At 45.2% G+C, this 18,329-nt stretch overlaps 1 protein-coding gene across 2 annotated transcripts; it reads right to left on the reverse strand.

Annotated features, from left to right (window-relative positions):
- Positions 1 to 173: 173 nt before the first annotated feature.
- On the reverse strand, positions 174 to 16,644 carry LOC120699036 (probable AMP deaminase). Of its 2 annotated transcripts, none has more exons than XM_039982899.1 (20): positions 16,107 to 16,642; positions 14,768 to 14,949; positions 13,425 to 13,614; positions 11,245 to 11,423; positions 11,115 to 11,166; positions 10,906 to 11,033; positions 10,625 to 10,804; positions 10,455 to 10,522; positions 10,239 to 10,381; positions 4,157 to 4,218; positions 3,947 to 4,060; positions 3,072 to 3,212; positions 2,468 to 2,620; positions 2,343 to 2,396; positions 2,162 to 2,272; positions 1,542 to 1,715; positions 1,270 to 1,350; positions 914 to 1,012; positions 679 to 807; positions 174 to 582 (listed from the first exon to the last, which is right to left on the reverse strand). In XM_039982899.1, the coding sequence occupies exons 1-19, from the start codon at positions 16,525 to 16,527 to the stop codon at positions 736 to 738; spliced, it is 2,604 nt and encodes an 867-aa protein (XP_039838833.1). In that variant the 5' UTR covers positions 16,528 to 16,642; the 3' UTR covers positions 174 to 582; positions 679 to 735. The 2 variants fall into 2 exon arrangements, with proteins under 2 accessions (XP_039838833.1, XP_039838834.1); XM_039982900.1 differs by having other exon boundaries at positions 187 to 582; positions 1,542 to 1,839; positions 16,107 to 16,644.
- Positions 16,645 to 18,329: the final 1,685 nt, after the last annotated feature.

Consider the following 18,329-nt stretch of genomic DNA (forward strand, 5'->3'; position numbering starts at 1 on the left):
AAAAGGAGTGGATTTGCATATGCCGTGACGAATTGTTCAGGAATCAAATACCAGGTTTCAACAACTTAGAAGGATGGATCGATCCAATGCATAAAACTGATGGATCATCCCACGCAGCCTGAGCTTCACCTCGTAACATAAATAGATGGAGAGATAAATTCATCACTCAAAGATTTGGAATGCAGCTTTCGAAAAACAATGAGCAATTTTAAGCAGATGAAGTTGGTAGCAGCAGATGAGCAGAGCGTCATGACTCAGGACAGCATCCTTTTCATCTGGGTACTAACAAACAGGAAACAGCAGCTCACCAGGCTTCCAATTTCATCCTAGGAGCAAAGCAAGCGGCAACACTTTTATTTGAATGGTATATTATCTAACCAGAGTTCATCCACTACCGATTACATTCTTTACAAGTAGCACCTTGCAATGCACCCTCTAACGGAACCCTAGCACACTTGTGTGCCGCTTCACTTCTCATTATTATTAAGGTATTCTATCCTTTTGTGTGCTTGGGACACTCATGGAAGTTTTCCTGGCTGAGACACTCCAAATCTCATTGCCCCTCATGCCGACTTCCAGTGGCTGCACGGTTCAAGGAAAGCACATGTTAGATTTGATTTTCGACATAGAATACTTTTGTCTCAAGATCTACACCAGAGGATGGGGAATAGACTATACCCAAATATGACGTATGATCCCCATAGCAAATATGGGATATACACAAGGGCAAACATCTTACTGGTCCAGGTCTTCAGATATTAAGATGTTATTGTTCAGGTAAACCAGTTTCATTTCATTTCTCCAGATCTGAAAAAAATATTGTATGAGTCAGATTTCGCCTAACTTCTACAAAAAAGATTAGTTAAATAATGCCATTCACTTCATATTATCAATGTGACAACAGAGTTCATACCATGTCTCTAAATTGGACCCTGATATGCGGTACATTTGTTCTATGAATATCATTTCCAGCAGGTCCTCTCTTGAAGTAGTTCTTGCCAATCCAGTGTGCCTGCAAGAAATCAAATACTTATTTGCTGTGCGCTGGGCACACAAATATACAACTAAGATGGTAAGAATCTTCTCTACCATCATTTCTAGCATATATAGTTCAAATGCCTAAAGCAATACCCTCCCCAAAGGGAAAAGCACTACTTTAAAGCATGTGAGGGCCACATTTCATACCATCACACCATAACTAAAATGAAGGTAACAGTCTTGGAACGAGCAATAAAAAAATGTCCTGAGAAGTAGCAAAATATTTCTCACCTTGAGCGCATGTGAAAATCCAGATTGATAGACAGAATTCCTCGCAATTTCACATAAATCACAAGAACCGAGCTTCCACAGCTGAAACCACATCAAAATGGACGTCAGTTCCCCATGCTTTGTGCATAGGTGCAGCAGTTATCTAGCATATTCTGTGTCTATGTGTGTTTGCGAAGGTAAATGCTGAAATCACTTGTATGCACATACACATATACACAACTCTCATGCTTCATGTGTGCATGGAAAATTGCAGAAAAGAAAATAGGCAATACCGAAGCAGCTATGCTGTATTCTTCCACCAATGGTTCTTTTGTCAGGTGAATTTGCAATGGATCATCCGTAGACAATGAGACATTCAGACCACGTTGGAAGAACATTGGGAAAGGATTCCGATGATAATCAAGAAACAATGAGTTGTTGCTCAATGGGGACATTGCCAGACCAATCTGATGAAATTGAAACAGCAGGTTAGAAAGAAGAACATCATTGTTCAAAAATCAGAATCCGAAAAGGAAGTGGGGTCGATGTGACACAAGGTGCAGCCAAACATGGAGACAATCTTCAAGGAAGCTTCAAAGAGCAAAGAAGAAATACAATTAGGCAGCCTAATAATATTAAAGGACAGATTCAACTTGTGGAGCCATGCAGCCTAATAATATCAAAGGACACATTCAACTTGTGGAGCCAGTTCGAATGTCATTAAGAAAGAGATTCTCTGAGTATGATACAACATTCGGCGAGTCCATTTATCATGCCATCTACTGTTATTGCCTACGGTCATTAAACAAGTGAAGTAAACACATCCTGATTATCATTTCTGACTATGGTATATGTGTGAAACCTACAGAGAGCCTGAAATCATGCTGGGCTATGGAATTTGGTAGCATATTACCTGACCAAGATAGTACAAGTACTGAAGCACCGGAGACTTCCTTAAATTGATTCCATGTGATATGTTGTGACAAAGAAGAAATGTCGCAGCCAAGTGGTCAACGTCTCCAGCCTGTATGAGCATACCCATTAGAGCAAACAGGATACTGGACTTTCAGAGAGGAACCTGGAATAGATTTTACCTCCCCAGCATGTGGACGGAATTTGATAGTGGTCATCCCCTTAGCCTCACGCAGCTGAAAATTTAACTAAAGCGTGACTTCTTCGAAAAATATGGAGAATTAGAGGAAGAAGGCAATATAATCACCTTGTTTAGTGTGTATAAGTTAGCGTAGCAGTAGTATGCATAATACGAAAATGCAGGGTTAAACACATTGGTCCATTGTTCAGGTGTGGGCATGTGTTTTGTCGGACGCCTTTCTGGTTTACTTTCATCATCAACCAGATCCAACCCTACAACCTGCAAGGTGCTAAAAGAGTCAATCTAATGTTGCAACGCCTGTATACATCTGCGCGCGCACTTGTGTGCATGTGTGCTACACGCACAAGCACACATAGGCATGGGGTGGGTGTGTGTTGGTGGGCACATGAATGTGTCACACACACATGGATGCTGTGTGTGCGTGCCCGCAAGTGTCACACACACATACACACAGGGCGTGGTGTGTGTGGGCGCAAACTTGTGTCACACACACAGAGGGTGTGGTGTGTATGTGTGGGCGCACGCCGCACACTTGTGTCACTCACACACACAGGCAGGAAGGGAGGGGGAGGAGTGGTGATGTTCGCGCTCACATGTCACACACACATGCACACAGTAGATGAGTAGATATCCATATTTAGGTGAAAGGTGGATGCAACACACACAGTAGATATCCAAATTATAATTTATATAGCAATGATTTCCCTACCTGCTTTAGGAAGACATGGAGCTGTGGGTGTGAAGCTGGATCGATAGTAACCTCAAATAGAGGAAGGAAAATGTTGTCAAGAAGATTTTGAAATGATGTAACAATACCCATTTCCTTGTACACATTATATAAGCGTGGAATCTGCAAAACTGTGAAAGTTAAAACTTTTGTTTTTATTGTCATGTTGTTAAGTAGAAGTACAGTCTTCAGAACATCAAAACCTTGACTTCATGGGATACTGCATCCTTAATGCACAAGATTTATCAGGACAGAACCATATACCAACTTTGCATCAATAATCATTATTGTTATTCTGAAGATTTAGTTTCCATGTGAAAAGGGAAGTACTACTGACTGTTCCATGTATAAGAACTACTCCCTCCATTCCAAATTATTAGTTGTTTTGGCTTTTCTAGATGCATAATTTTTGCTATGCATCTAAATACATGTCATGTCTACATGCATAGTAAAATCAATGTATCTAGAAAAGCCAAAACACTAATAATTTGGGACGGATGGAGTAAATCTTACGCTAAGTCCTCATTTTGGTAGTCTGCACACTATACTGTTGTTGAAGGTAGTTTTGTCCAGTATTCATACTGATTATTAGAGAAACAGTGGATGTAAACTAAAATTGCATAAGTTTGGTGGAACAAGCCAGCAGTAGATCCACATATAGCTAAAGAAAATAACAAATATAATTGTAGGGCTATACTGGTATGACACAATAACAGTAGACGACTGACAATGTGAACAAAGCAGCGGGAGTCACAGAACTATCCAATATAATATATTAGCAAGTAGTTCACTAAGTGCTAGAAAATTATAAACACTGTCACAAGTAACTAGTAGCAAGAGACGTAAGTAAAAGAAACCTGAACCAGCCAGACAACATTTTCACTGTACAATTCATTGTTCACTATCCAACTTGCAAGTTGGTCCCACTCACTTTGCTTCCTTCCATAGATTGAAATCCTATATTCAGCCATCTGGCAAAGCACATTACAGTATAGTAAAAAGTTAAAAGAGCTCAAATAAGAAGTACCGCTGAAAACAAAAAACAAGTTACCAACTTGGCAGTTTACCTGATATTTACTAGCAGAAAGATCTGAGAAAACTTGCTTTGTCAACTCAGCAAGGAAACGGCCTAGTTTGAATCAAATATTAATATGAGTATTTTGAAAAGGCACCAAGATAGCTTTCTTGAAAGGGAACATATCAAGTGCAAACCAACCTTTCTGTGCAAACTATACAAACTTCAATGTGGACCACCGGATCAACATTGTCGTGGGCTTTTTAGGGTACCCACAGCCGGGTGGCGGAACGCACCCGCCTAATCCCAGAGGGGGAATTCTCGGGAAAGCGCTAAGCGATTAGGCCGATCTAGCTTGGGGGCAAGAACGCAAGAACACTCGGGTTTAGAGTGGTTCAGGCCGCCGGAGCGTAATACCCTATGTCCACTGTGAGATGTATTGCTCTTAGTATGAATGAGTCTATCCTCTGCCCAGCCGGGACTTGAATCTTCCTCTAGCGAGCGTCTCCCTTTTACAGACCAAGGGGGCGCGTACACAGGCGTTCAGACCCCGACAGATGGGTCTAACGTGGATGTATAGTATACTGCGCAGAAAGCTTTAATGGAGCTACAGCGGTTGAGAATCTCTTCTCGGATACGCTTCATCGCCCTGTAGCCTCTCTGACCGAGGGGAGTCTTTATTTGTCCCATCGGCGAGGCGCCCGTTGGGGCAATGTAGCTTACGGCGTAGTCTGTCGAGGCTACCGTGTAGGCGTCATAATGGGCGAAGCCGAGCCGTCGTGTCCAACTGGCAAAGTAGACTGTCATACGCGGCGTGGGCGGCGCCAGCGACTGTACTGTGCGCCTTGGTAACACGCGACCAACAGTGCAACCTGGCAAAAGCCGCCTCGGGCTCTGCTGTGGCAGAGCGCACTTCCGCCTACCGCATTCAATGCGGTAGGTAGGCGATTCTTCCAGTGGAAGGCACGCGGCCCCGCGCGCGTGCCCACACCTACGGACACGTGGCGGCTCCGGACCAGCCCCAGGCGGGGTGTCGGTTACACCCTGCTGAAGGGTCCGGATAGTATATGGGGGTCCGGGACCCGGCGGGGTCCGGGGCCCCAGCTGTTTTTTGCTGAGGGCTCCGGGACACGTGGCGTCACCGGACCCACCTCAAGTGGGGAGCGGGTCCGGGGCCGTTTGCCGAGAGATTAGGGCTCTGGACCACAGGGGTCCGTTTGTCATGGCGTAATTAAGGATAACTACGAGACTCTTGCCTAGACACAGCAAGAGGGGGTACCCCAGTCCTGGGGTACCGACAGTGGCCCCCGGGCCCACCTCGGGAGAGGTACGAACCCGCGGGTGGAGCCACCATCGTGATGTGTTTCCACGCAACTTGGCTGTGTCGGTGTGCTCATATCGAGAGCGGGTGCTCCGGACCCCTTGGAGGCCGGAACACCTGTTGCCAGTTTCAGGTACTAGAGCGCTCTCCATAGGGCGGCGAAGGTGCGGAACCAAGCCAAGTGGCTACACGGACCTCGGACCGCTCAGGGAGCGAGAATCACTTCCCCGGACCTGGCTCCTAGCGACTGTGGCGAGCGGTCTCCGCCGGAGCGGGCCACCGGAGTGAACTTGAGTCGACCGTGGCGAGCGGTCTCCGCCGGAGCGGGCCACCGGAGTGGACTTGAGGCGACCGTGGCGAGCGGTCTCCGCCGGAGCGGGCCACCGGAGTGGACTTGAGTCGACCGTGGCGAGCGGTCTCCGCCGGAGCGGGCCACCGGAGTGGACTTGAGGCGACCGTGGCGAGCGGTCTCCGCCGGAGCGGGCCACCGGAGTGGACTTGAGTCGACCGTGGCGAGCGGTCTCCGCCGGAGCGGGCCACCGGAGTGGACTTGAGGCGTTGCTGACGATCCCATGAATTACATCACTGGACCTTGCAGCAAGGTGTAGGAAACCATGCCTTATACTAGAAAGGAGCCCGGGACCTCTAGGGACAGCAGTCTCGGATACTAGGGGACTCGTAACAGGGCAGTGAAGTACGTAGGCTTAGGGTACATTACCAGGCTAAGCTACGCGGAGCTTCTCTACCCCAGGATACGGGCACCACTTCTCCTGAGCAGGTCCCTAGGGGTCCGAACTGCCTTCTAGCTAGAAGGGGTGTCCCCACCTGACCACAAGCCAGCAACTCAACTTGGATCGTTAGTAACTAAAGAAAAGACTCCGTTTGGGAGAAAGACACAGCTAAATCAAAACGGATAAGTGTAATCAAGGTAAAGTTCAGATAAGACTGAGAAATCAATTCTCCTTTATTGTGGTTATAGTGGTGTGCATCAGAGGTCGGGATTACGAGGCCGGACCTCTACCACTCTGGACCACTTGCTGGTGTTGCCTGTTTGTGCGATGAAGCCAGAGATCGGGTTTACAAGGGCGGACCTTTACCGCTCCGGACCACACGTAGGCGCCATGTTATTACAAGGATGTACTCTCTTAGTCCTATCTAGGGGTAACCTACGGCCGTTTCTGTAAGGCCTGCACATTCCTAGCCAGAGTGGAACTGCCACCTTTGAGTTCTCAATAGTCGTCGGAGGCGAAGGCATCCTAGACGTGCCTGAACTGCATCATCCAGCATCACCTTGGGAGCTCGGGGGGGGCCCTCCCTGCCTAAGAACTGTCATATGCCTAGGTAGCATGGAAACGAATTCTTTAGATTTGAATGGGAGTGGTCCAGCCGTCGCCGTCTGCCGTCGGAAGCCAGCCCGATGACCGCTCATCACGAGCTGGGTGCTCGTTTGGATGAGCACGGAGCGTGGAGAAGGGCGGTCATTCGCCGGCTCGACCTTGGTGCTGGCGTTGGGCCCCTGCGCCTGGTGACGGGGTCCTGTCTGCAGCAGCACCGAGAGAGACTCGGCCCTGGCGAGAGAGGAGACGACAGTCAACTTCCCCCGGGCCACAGCGGCCGGCTCCAGGCTTCATATTGAGAGAAAGCCTTGAGCCGACACCATGCCGCCGCAGGGGAACCCTGGTGGTTGCTTGAGAGAAAACCTTGAGCCGACGCAGAGGTGTTGTAGGGTGACGCACAGCGGGTGTCTCCGCTGCGCGCCGCCGCGCCGGCTCTGAGGTGTCACAGTGGCGACGCACAGCAGGCGCCGCTGCCGTGCGCCGCCGCACCGAGGGCATCGTCGTCTCGGTGCCGTGGCATGCGGCGTGGATGACGTCATGCCTCTCTTCATCTTCTCGTTGCCGTTGCAGAGGATGAGCTCAGCCTCAGAAGCCTGGAGATCTAGCCAACGCCTGCACCTATCCCCACGGACGACGCCAAATGTCGTGGGCTTTTTAGGGTACCCACAGCCGGGTGGCGGAACACACCCGCCTAATCCCAGAGGGGGAATTCTCGGGAAAGCGCTAAGCGATTAGATCAATCTAGCTTGGGGGCAAGAACGCAAGAACACTCGGGTTTAGAGTGGTTCGGGCCGCCGGAGCGTAATACCCTACGTCCACTGTGAGATGTATTGCTCTTAGTATGAATGAGTCTATCCTCTGCCCTGCCGGGACTTAAATCTTCCTCTAGCGAGCGTCTCCCTTTTATAGACCAAGGGGACGCGTACACAGGCGTTCAGACCCCGACAGATGGGTCTAACGTGGATGTATAGTATACTGCGCAGAAAGCTTTAATGGAGCTACAGCGGTTGAGAATCTCTTCTCGGATACGCTTCATCGCCCTGTAGTCTCTCTGACCGAGTCTTTATTTGTCCCATCGGCGAGGCGCCCGTTGGGGCAATGTAGCTTACGGCGTAGTCTGTCGAGGCTACCGTGTAGGCATCATAATGGGCGAAGCCGAGCCGTCGTGTCCAACTGGCATAGTAGACTGTCATACGCGGCGTGGGCGGCGCCAGCGACTGCACTGTGCGCCTTGGTAACACGCGACCAACAGTGCAACCTGGCAAAAGCCGCCTCGGGCTCTGCTGTGGCAGAGCGCACTTCTGCCTACCGCATTCAATGCGGTAGGTAGGTGAGTCTTCCAGTGGAAGGCACGCGGCCCCGCGCGCGTGCCCGCACCTACGGACACGTGGCGGCTCCGGACCAGCCCCAGGCGGGGTGTCGGTTCCACCCTGCTGAGGGGTCCGGATAGTATATGGGGGTCCAGGACCCGGCGAGGGTCCGGGGCATAGTCACAAAGTTCCTGGGTCGACCGGGTCGAGGAACGGGGTCGAGGGTCGAGGGTCGTCACTTTATGAAATTGTGGTACGAAGGGGGTATACCTCTGTGGAACGATAAATTATTATGTGGAACGTGACCCTGATTCATCCGGGTCGATATTTTCGGGTCGATGTGTCTTTAAAAAGACAAAAACTATATATGTGCTACTAATGAAGAAACTAATTTGCACAAGCATATAAGAAATGTATAAAAAGAGTACGTTTAGACCATAGTACACGTACTCGGCTCATTATCTAACAAAAACCACACCCTTAACCTTCTTATCCCAATTAAATCTGCTAGTAATAGGGCTGCGACCCCTCTCAAACCGGGACACGATCCAATCTTGAATGGGACACTGACCCTCTTTGACCCCGACCCTCGAATCGGAACGGCGTTCCCGGGTCGTGGGACGAGGCATCGACCCCGAATCCTGTGACTATGGTCCGGGGCCCCAGCTGTTTTTGGCTGAGGGCTACCTCCTCCGGGACACGTGGCGTCACCGGACCCATCTCAAGTGGGGAGCGGGTCCGGGGCCGTTTGCCGGGAGAGTATGGCTCTGGACCACAGGGGTCCGGCTGTCAGGGCGTAGTTAAGGATAACTACGAGACTCTTGCCTAGACACAGCAAGAGGGGGTACCCCAGTCCTGGGGTACCGACAAACATCCAAGGGGAGACGTCAAAGGGAGTGGGGAGGGGGGATTTGCAAAAGTGTGATTACCCAATTCAAGGGCGAGCGGTTAATTGTAAAATTATCCAATCCCCTATACCCCTTGGATGTTGATCCGGTGGTCCAGATTAAAGTTTGCACGGTTTGCACGAAGAGATTAGTTTGCACCTGATATGTTCCCTTCTTGAAAACATTAAATATTGGTCGGAAGTGAATACAATGATTAATCATAGTCCACGATCTGATCATTACCGAAAAACCAAAGTGAAATATTATGTAGTAACCACATCTTTCAAACGTTAATTTCTAGGTATGTTCATCAAACAAGACTTGGGCATATTATCAAACAAATCAGAAATCAAAACCGAGCAACCAGGTTTATCACATTAGCTCTGTCTATGTCCATTTTCCGAAGATAATCTAAAGATAAAGGTGGTGGCTTACACGTTAATAACCTCAGGAGCTCATAAGGTGTGTTTAGAAGATTACTCTTGGATTGTATTAGAAGCTAGCATATAAGGACAAAAAATCAGCTTAATCTGCCAATCAGTAATTGCTTAACATGAAAAATATGGACCACTGAACCATATGATCACAAATGAACAGTGAATAACTAAGGACGTCTTTCACCAAATAAGTTTGAACCTAAAAGCCTGGAGCATAAGGTATTTCCCCAATGCTTTGAGCACCGTACCATGGCAAAGCATGTGCTATTGCAAGTCCTAAGCAGCTGCTATGTCTCAAGTTGCAGGGCTATAGCAGCGCAAAAATTGTTACAGTTCAAACATTACATATTTCTGCACACAAATATTTAAGCTTTCTTTGGTACCTATTCACGTTGAGCCTCCTGCCACAATTAATTTAATATGCAATTAAGATCATTACTATTTTAAAATAGGAAAGAAATCTCAGAACTAATTCATTTCCTGCTACAGAAGATCTTGGACAGCTACTAAGACTAGTAGAGAACTGAAAACTGTGCAACACTTTTTGACTTAAGGATGATGTTTATCAAGTTATCGCGCACAAGTTGACACGCTGCTAGGGAAATTTTGTCTAGAGGGCCAACTTGATTTTCCAAGATGACGCTCAGTGAAGTTCAAATGATCTCTGATGGAGAGAATAATAGCTTGTATTCCTCCAAACCTTAGAAGGGTGGGATATATAGATCCTATACATGGGCCTCTAGATGGGCCTCTATACATGGGCTCACATATACACCAACAGTCCCAACTTTATATCAACATAAATTTATAATACTACCAAAGGACGTTAGAACAACTAATACCTTGAATGAGATTGTCTTGTTTGAGAAAAATCTCTCTGAGCCTACTTTGGCCGCACGGATTGTATTTTAGGTTGAATTTGTCAAAACGATGAAACGTACTTTTGTCTGCATGCACATCTAGCAAATCAACATTCAAATCATACCTGAGAAGAATAAGAATTATTAGCAAATTGTGGTGTCAGAATAATATGTACATAGGACAAATCCAAAACATACCCAGTTAAATCCAAACTCTCAAAAACCTCTTTTAAAGTCATATAAGTACCATCCCTGAAAATGACCACCTACAAGAGATAATATGCATAACCATGATTGTAAGGCAACAACAAAATCATGTTTCGTACCATTTAGGAAAGTTTTTTTTGCCAATTAATTAGTGAATATACCTCGTCAGGTTCTTTTCTTAGTTTGGACTTTATGAACCTCAGCAAATGCTTTTGATTCATGCATGCTGAGTGGTGAACATGAGTGTCAACCTTCCTGACATTGTAAAAATCACGATGTGGTGCAGTCTTCTGGGCAAGAAATTCCCTATCCGCATTTAACATCAGATGAAATTTGAATTTCTGATAGGAAATAAAAATCCATCACACCCAGAGAACTTTAGCAGAGCATTAAAAAAAATCATCATGTATGAAAGAGGTAAATGGTTTTACTACATGATTACATGTTCAAGAAGATTCAACCGATTATGGCAGACAGTTCTTGTGTTCCCCGCAGCCGTTACTCGGAGAATATAATGCAAGTCAGTGAAGAAGGTTGTAGCATCAGCTACAGGATAAATTCTCTCCGTGTCTGAGGAAGAAAAGGGAAGGGGAAATAAATGAATCACGAAAGCATCTAGTTAAGCAAGTGGAGTGCGCTAGTAGAACTTACAATTCTTATCCTCATAAACATGGACCACACCGTCAACCATTTGGAAGACATACTGAAAGAACAATTAATAGTTGGAATACGAAAAGAACAAAAATGAAAGATATTGAAACACTGCAACAAGCAGAACTACCTCTGACTTTGGTTCAGGCACATAAGTGAACGGGTTGGGGTTAGGTTTTGGAGTACAGGGGTCATTTATGATTTCCTTCTCCCATGGAGCAACCTCTTCTCTATAAAGATAAGAGTCTCTTAACTCGAGGCACTTCTGAAGGATTTTGAAAACTTCAATTTCATCAGCAGTTGGAATCTCTGCCATAAATAGAAAATACCATTTAATAAACTTCCATACATGTTGTACACAAGATCCAACTCGGTGCTCAGATTTTATTCAGCTGAAGACAACAATACAATCACCAGTTTTAAAAATAGTTACTTGTGAATAGATAAGTTTTTCACGTATATGAGTTATATTCTGGAAATTGCACATCAAAATAATCACAAACTATACAACAAGAGAAATAAGAAATTATCCAGGCACACAACCCAACAATATAAGTTGTGCTAAAGTTTACCATGGTTTTTAATTATGGTTCTTGACTTACACCAAATATTAAGAACAAATTGATAAATCGTGCATATATCCACAAAGGACTGCAACATCTAAGTACTACTCCCTCCATCCTGAAACACAAGGCATTTTGGTTTATCCTAAGTCAAACTGTTCCAAGTTTGACCAAGTTTATAGAAAATAGTAATAATATTTTGAATGTCAAATGCAAATAATTAGATCCATTATGAAATATATTTTCATAATTGACTTATTTGATAAGTTACCATGGAGGCGATTTTCTTAATACGACAATTGATGGAGAGATATAGGGAGCCGAAGAAGGACTTGCACATGGTCTTCATTGACCTTGAGAAGGCGTATGACAAAGTACCGAGAAATGTCATGTGGTGGGCCTTGGAGAAGCACAAAGTCCCAACTAAGTACATTACCCTCATTAAGGATATGTACAAGGATGCGACGACGTTTGTCCGGACATGTGATGGCAACACCACTGACTTTCCTATTAACATAGGCCTACACCAGGGGTCAGCATTGAGCCCTTATTTATTTGCTTTAGTGATGGATGAGGTCACAAGGGATATACAAGGTAAGATCCCTTGGTGTATGCTCTTTGCTGATGATGTGGTGCTAGTTGACGAGAGTAGGGCAGGGGTTAATAGAAAGTTAGAGCTGTGGAGACGCACATTAGAGTCGAAAGGGTTCAGACTTAGTAGGACCAAGACCGAGTACATGATGTGCGATTTCAGCGCGATTAGGCATGAGGGGGGAGACGTTAGTCTAGATGGACAAGTGGTGGTCCAGAAGAATACTTTTCGGTATTTAGGATCGGTGCTACAAAAGGATGGCGACATTGATGAAGATGTTAGGCATAGAATTTCAGCTGGCTGGTTGAAATGGCGACAAGCTTCTGGCATCCTTTGTGACAAGAGGGTGCCACAAAAGCTAAAAGGCAAATTCTATAGGACAGCAATTCGTCCGGCGATGCTATACGGTGCTGAATGTTGGCCTACAAAAAGGCGACATGTCCAGCAACTGAGTGTAGCAGAGATGCGGATGTTGCGGTGGTTTTGCGGGCACACAAGGAGGGATAGAGTCCGGAACGAAGTTATTCGGGATAGGGTCGGAGTGGCACCAATTGAGGAGAAACTTACCCAGCATCGGCTGAGATGGTTTGGACATGTCCAACGAAGGCCTCCTGAGGCGCCGGTGCGTAATGGGGTTCTTGAGCGGGTCGATAATGTAAAGAGGGGTAGAGGTAGACCTAAACTGACGTGGGATGAGTCGGTTACGAGAGACCTTAAGGATTGGAATATCTCTAAAGAGATAGCTTTGGATAGGAGCGCTTGGAGACTAGCTATCAATGTGCCTAAACCTTGAACTTATTTCTTTCGGGTTTCATCTCTAGCCTATCCCAACTTGCTTGGGAAAAAAGGCTATGTTGTTGTTGTTGTTGTTGTACTCATTTGATAAGTTAGACATTAATATTCTTCTCTATAAATTTGGTTAAACTTAGACTACTTCGACCTAGGTCAAAAGAGTGTGTTTGAAAAATAAAGGTAGCACAGGTCAAGCCAGGTGACCTAACCAAAGCATAGTTAAACAATTACAATATTAGCATTTTCTTCTAGCTCTGTCAATGTTTGAAAAGAGAGGCACTGTTTCACCATTAAATCAGCATTATGAATTATTATTCGTATTGTGATTGAGAAAAAAATATTATTCGTATTCAAATGTCATACCCTTTGGAGCAGTTAACAGCTTGATAAACGATTCTTGCTCAGGTTCTCTTCGTAGAATATCTGCAGCAACTGGATCAGGTTGAACTGCATGAAGATCATTGGATATACTATGTGATCGTATCAAGTTTGCTACTGCTGATGGTTTAGCTGTCCCATTTTCCACACTTGCATTTCCTTTGCGTTCTCCTTCCTGCTCAAAATGAGTTTACAAATTGAGAAAAAAATAGGTTTTTATTGCCAATTGCCCTACCAATAGAAGTGAAGAACATATCAGTTGAATATAATTGATGGTTCATAACAGCAACCAAATTAGTGTAATATCTAAAACAAAGGCATTATATAGGTCATCTTTGCAGCAAATAAAGAATTTCTTAACGAACATACTTGTTCCAAGCTTCACCCAAATTAGAAGTTGTATAGAAAGGCAGCAGAAGCAGTATAATGTATGAGTGCATTACTTTTTTACATCAAGTTATTCTCTGTCATTCATAAAATTCCTAATGGCCACTGTATACTAAAATGCAATGCAGATCATTTTCTGTTGACCATTTGCATCAAATGCAATAGTCATAATAGAGCATCTTGGGAACAACATCATTCTTTGATCTCAGGAACCATCTTGGGAGCAGGTTAGGGCATGCTGCCATGTTGGAGATATCCATATTCCTAGCACCTAGCAACCACCTCCATTACATCCAGTAACGGAGTTTATGGCCATTACAGACAGTGCCAAGACAAATTGTTTCACCGGGTTGGAGGGGTTGTCAAGCCATGTCTCATAATCCATCAGAATCAATATTGGTTTACTTGCAGCCCAAGATAACTTCTCTACAGACTTGTAATATTCAAATAAAACAGAAACAAAGTATTCACCCTTTGTCTGCGTATATCTATTCCCAGAACCATTAATAAGAACGTATAATTTGGAATAAATAATCATAATAATACTTTTGTAATGCATCCCAAAAGCAAGCTACTGATTGAATCCAAGAAATGATGTTGAGATATTTTATATCCAGTGTTTGACCAGTTGGTTACTTGTTAAATACAGTATGCATGCAAAGTAAATTTGTATGAGCATAATATTAAATCCTACAAACAATACAGGATCCAACAAAGGAACACTTCATGCTAAATTGTCCCTGAAAGATTTTAGCCATTGATCAACTTATAACATGCGCACAATCCCTATTGTTTTCAAACAATTGTGAACCATCATGTGATCCCTGGCACACAAATTCATGCCAAGATCCACTTTGACATAAAAATATAAAGCTGAGAAGAGTGGAAGAGTAAAAATAATAATAGGAAAATACCATGACAAGTGAAAGATGGGAACTTACAAGGTTTCCATTTGTGTTAATGTAGCCATTGTCAAGTTTACCACCATGTTGTGTAGCATCATCCTCATCAGATCCATCTGCACTCTCAAATGCACTTGCACTGGCAGCAGGGGACTTGGGTGAGTTAGGCCTAATTACTGCAACTCGTCTGTTTGAACCTGAGCGTGGAAGTTGTGTATTGCCTGCAATAACCATTCAATGTAAAAGAAGGCCATTGCAGAGGAAAGAAAAGTAAACTTTAGTGCCTTGCATAGCAAAAAAGAAAAAAAAACGATAAAAATGCATCACAGAAGTTATAGCTTGAATGCATATCTCATGCTGATTAAATCGATGCAATGTATGATGACATTTTGCACTCCAGAATTAGAATACAAAGTTCATAAAACTATCTTCGAGTAGTTTAAATTTTTGCTTGGAGCTCCCAGAATTGGTTCTGGACTTCTAGTACAAACAACCAGCAATGAATCAGCACAAGTGGTGTGACCAATTAACATATTATTAGTAGAAAGCATCAATAAAGAATGGAACAATTGCCCAAGCTTATGGCTAGCAGCAATAATCCTTTTTTTAACCTAAGCTACCTCTACATTCCACATTGCCACTGTCATAGTTCAGGAAAATCAGCTCGGCATTGCAAAGATTTGCAGATTTAAAAATAGCATGTGATGTGAAGCAGGTGGTTAGACTGGGGGCCCTTGTCAATAGAAAAGGAAGTTATTTCTCAACTCGGAAAAATAATTGCAGCATTACAGTATAATTTATGGCCTTCTACATATGCAATACTACAAACTTGTTTATGCACACTCAACTACTCGAGGTAAATACATGCACCTCAAAACATAAATCCAGGAGTTAAGAGAGGTGCTAGTATCAGCTTCTTAAGTTGAATAGCTTCTCACTAATGGTCCACACACGAAACATGTTAATGCATCTCCCCTTGTATACTACGGCATCATCTCACCATCTAGTATACATTTCTCCCCTTGCAGTGTTTGCTATGCACAACTTTCATGGCGCCTAAAGCTTAAATTGAGCATGCAAATGCTTCACCCAAATGCATTTGTAAGTTCTGCTCATTCCTTGTAATGTTTATTTGCTTGTTTTAAGCAAAATCCAAAATGTGTATCGGTCGTCACAAGAGTTGGGAATTTGATGAGGGCAACAACATTTATGTCATTTTCCTCTTATTGTCATACCCAGTGCGCACGATGGGCAAAGCCATTTCGCGGCCTAACTCCTATCTTCAGGCCACCTCCCCAAATCCTATCCACTCCCACCCCAGTACTCCGCACCCAGCCCAGCCCGAGCACACGTGTCCATAAATGCGGAACAAACATACCGTCGGGGCCCACGTGCAGCCTGGGCAAGCCCTCGGGGATCTGGAGCAAGTCGGCGTGGTCGAGCGCGCCACCGTTGGCGTGCGGGCCAACCAGCCCCTCCTGCTCCTCCTCCTCCACGAGGTACCCACCGGCGGCGAGCCCGCCGCCGCGACCGACGCCATCGTAGAACGCGGAGAGGTCAGGAAGCGAAGCTGAGCCGCCGGCGGCGCGGCGCGCAGGAGGGGGTTTGCCGCCGGCGGCACCGGCGGGGGCGCGGGGCCGGCGGCGGCGGGTGGAGGCGGAGCGGGCGAGGTCGCCGCCGACCTGCGCGACGGCGCGGCAGTGCAGGTAGTAGGCTGCGGCAGCGGTGGAGGAGGCACCCACGAGCACCGCGAGAGCGAGCTGCAGCTTGTACGACGAGGCGGAGCCCGATGAGCCCATGGGTGCCTGCCCGGTTGAGGTGGAGGCTCGGGGGGTTTAAGGGGAGTGATTACTGATTAGGAGAGGGATGGGATGGGAGGAGGGGGATTAGCATGAGAGGGGGGATGGGGATGGGCAGTGCCGCAGTGGACACAGTGGTGGGCGTATTTATAAGGGCCCGTGTGGATGGTGACGGGGACGCTGGCGTGGGCCCCGCGGGGTGGGTTCCATCACTAACCGAGTCCAGTGGTGATTTCGTGCAGCCAGGGGGGGCTTTGTTTAAGTTTTTGCGGCGCTTTTGAGCGGTTATTAGGGTAGGGTTTTGCCACTTTTGCGTAGGCCTTTTTTTTCTTTTGGAAAGGGCAGTCTGGTGGCAGGGAGTGCGAGCGTAACAAAGGCATGCATCGTGGCCGTCCGATCGTGCGGATTGCTTCAATCATTTGGCACACCTTTGGCGTGCACAATTGGGGGAATTAAAAGAGCGGGGGGAATTGAATGAGGAGCTTTCAAGAAAAGCAAAGGGTGAAGTGTGGTGTTATCACAACTTAGATGACGGCATTAGATATCCTCGAGGAAGAGATGCAATGTGGGCTTTATATCATGTTAAGGGATGACAATGTGATCTTGCTTCAAATTGGATAAGGACAAACAAATTAGTACAAAACTTATAAGATAGTGGTAGCTTGTAGACAAATATCGTAAGGTACCTGAAATATGGACAAGACACATGACTCATACCTGTTGAACCTAGTTGTACCCACAAGAGGAGGATAAGATTTGAATAAGGACAAATTGGTGACTCATGATTGTTGAGTTCATTATATATTACTTGTTTCCCTCAAGAAAGTTCATAAATTTCGTTTACAATAATAATACATATCTTTGTTGACATGTACTCATATTCTGCATAATATGTAAAGCCCTCTTGTCCAAATGAAGAAAAACCAAAACAAAGATTGCAATGTAGATGTAAACAAAGAGGAGAATTCATGTAACTTATATATTTTCTGGGTGACTTTTCATGTATGGATCGAAGAATAATATATCTCTTGATGTGGAAAAATTTTATTAGTAAAAATAAACTAATATGTATTAATGTATATTAGCTTATAAAAATGTTGGGTTCTTGAGAGTATCACCCTACAACTCAAGTGAGGACCAAGGATTAGCTTACATTGTCCACCACACGTCCACACCCAAAATTATTGTTCTTCCATTTCACCCCTCTCTCTTAAACACATATTGCATCTCTTTTGTACAAAAGGTATTTGTCCCTATGTAGACACCGGTAATGAGAGCCTACAAGATATTCTTTTAGGGCTTGTTCGGTTTGAAGGAGGTTGAAGGGGATTGGAGGGGTTGGGAGGGATTAAATAACCAAGGAGTTAAAATCTCCCTCAATCCCTCCCAAACCCCTTGTGGAGGGGATTAACTGAACAAATCCTTTAGAGTTCAGTCAAGGGAAAGGGACTCAGGCATTTTGTGGCACTGTGAAACGGATGATAAATTATTGTCTTAGAGAAAAGCCGCCCGAGTGAGTCTTGAATACAAGACCTCTCTTAATGATCTCATAATCTGCTCTCTTTCTCTCTATTGTCCAACCCTCGATGATCTTAATATTTACCCTCTTTATCTCTAATATCCAACTCTTGTCTAGGTCTAGATCCTCCTCTTTATACCTTTGAGGATTTCCATAGATAGCCGGACAAAGGGATAAAATGGATAGGTATGGGTCATTGTAGCCATGGCCAAATGACGTATGATCTGTGCCCTCTCTATACTATCCTCCATCCTTTGGGTGTGCCGGTCAATGATCATCTAAG

The sequence above is a fragment of the Panicum virgatum genome, chromosome 3K, assembly GCF_016808335.1.
Source record: "Panicum virgatum strain AP13 chromosome 3K, P.virgatum_v5, whole genome shotgun sequence".
Classification (NCBI taxonomy): Eukaryota; Viridiplantae; Streptophyta; class Magnoliopsida; order Poales; family Poaceae; genus Panicum; species Panicum virgatum.

What these genes read in the sequence shown, in the direction of transcription:
- LOC120699036 (XM_039982899.1), bottom strand. Translation starts at nt 16,527, where the DNA reads ATGGGCTCATCGGGCTCCGCCTCGTCGTACAAGCTGCAGCTCGCTCTC. An exon ending in ACTTATACACACTAAACAAG is followed by an intron (nt 2,397 to 2,467) that starts GTGATTATATTG and finishes TTAAATTTTCAG; the next exon opens with CTGCGTGAGGCTAAGGGGAT. An exon ending in GATTTTCACATGCGCTCAAG is followed by an intron (nt 1,013 to 1,269) that starts GTGAGAAATATT and finishes GATTTCTTGCAG; the next exon opens with GCACACTGGATTGGCAAGAA.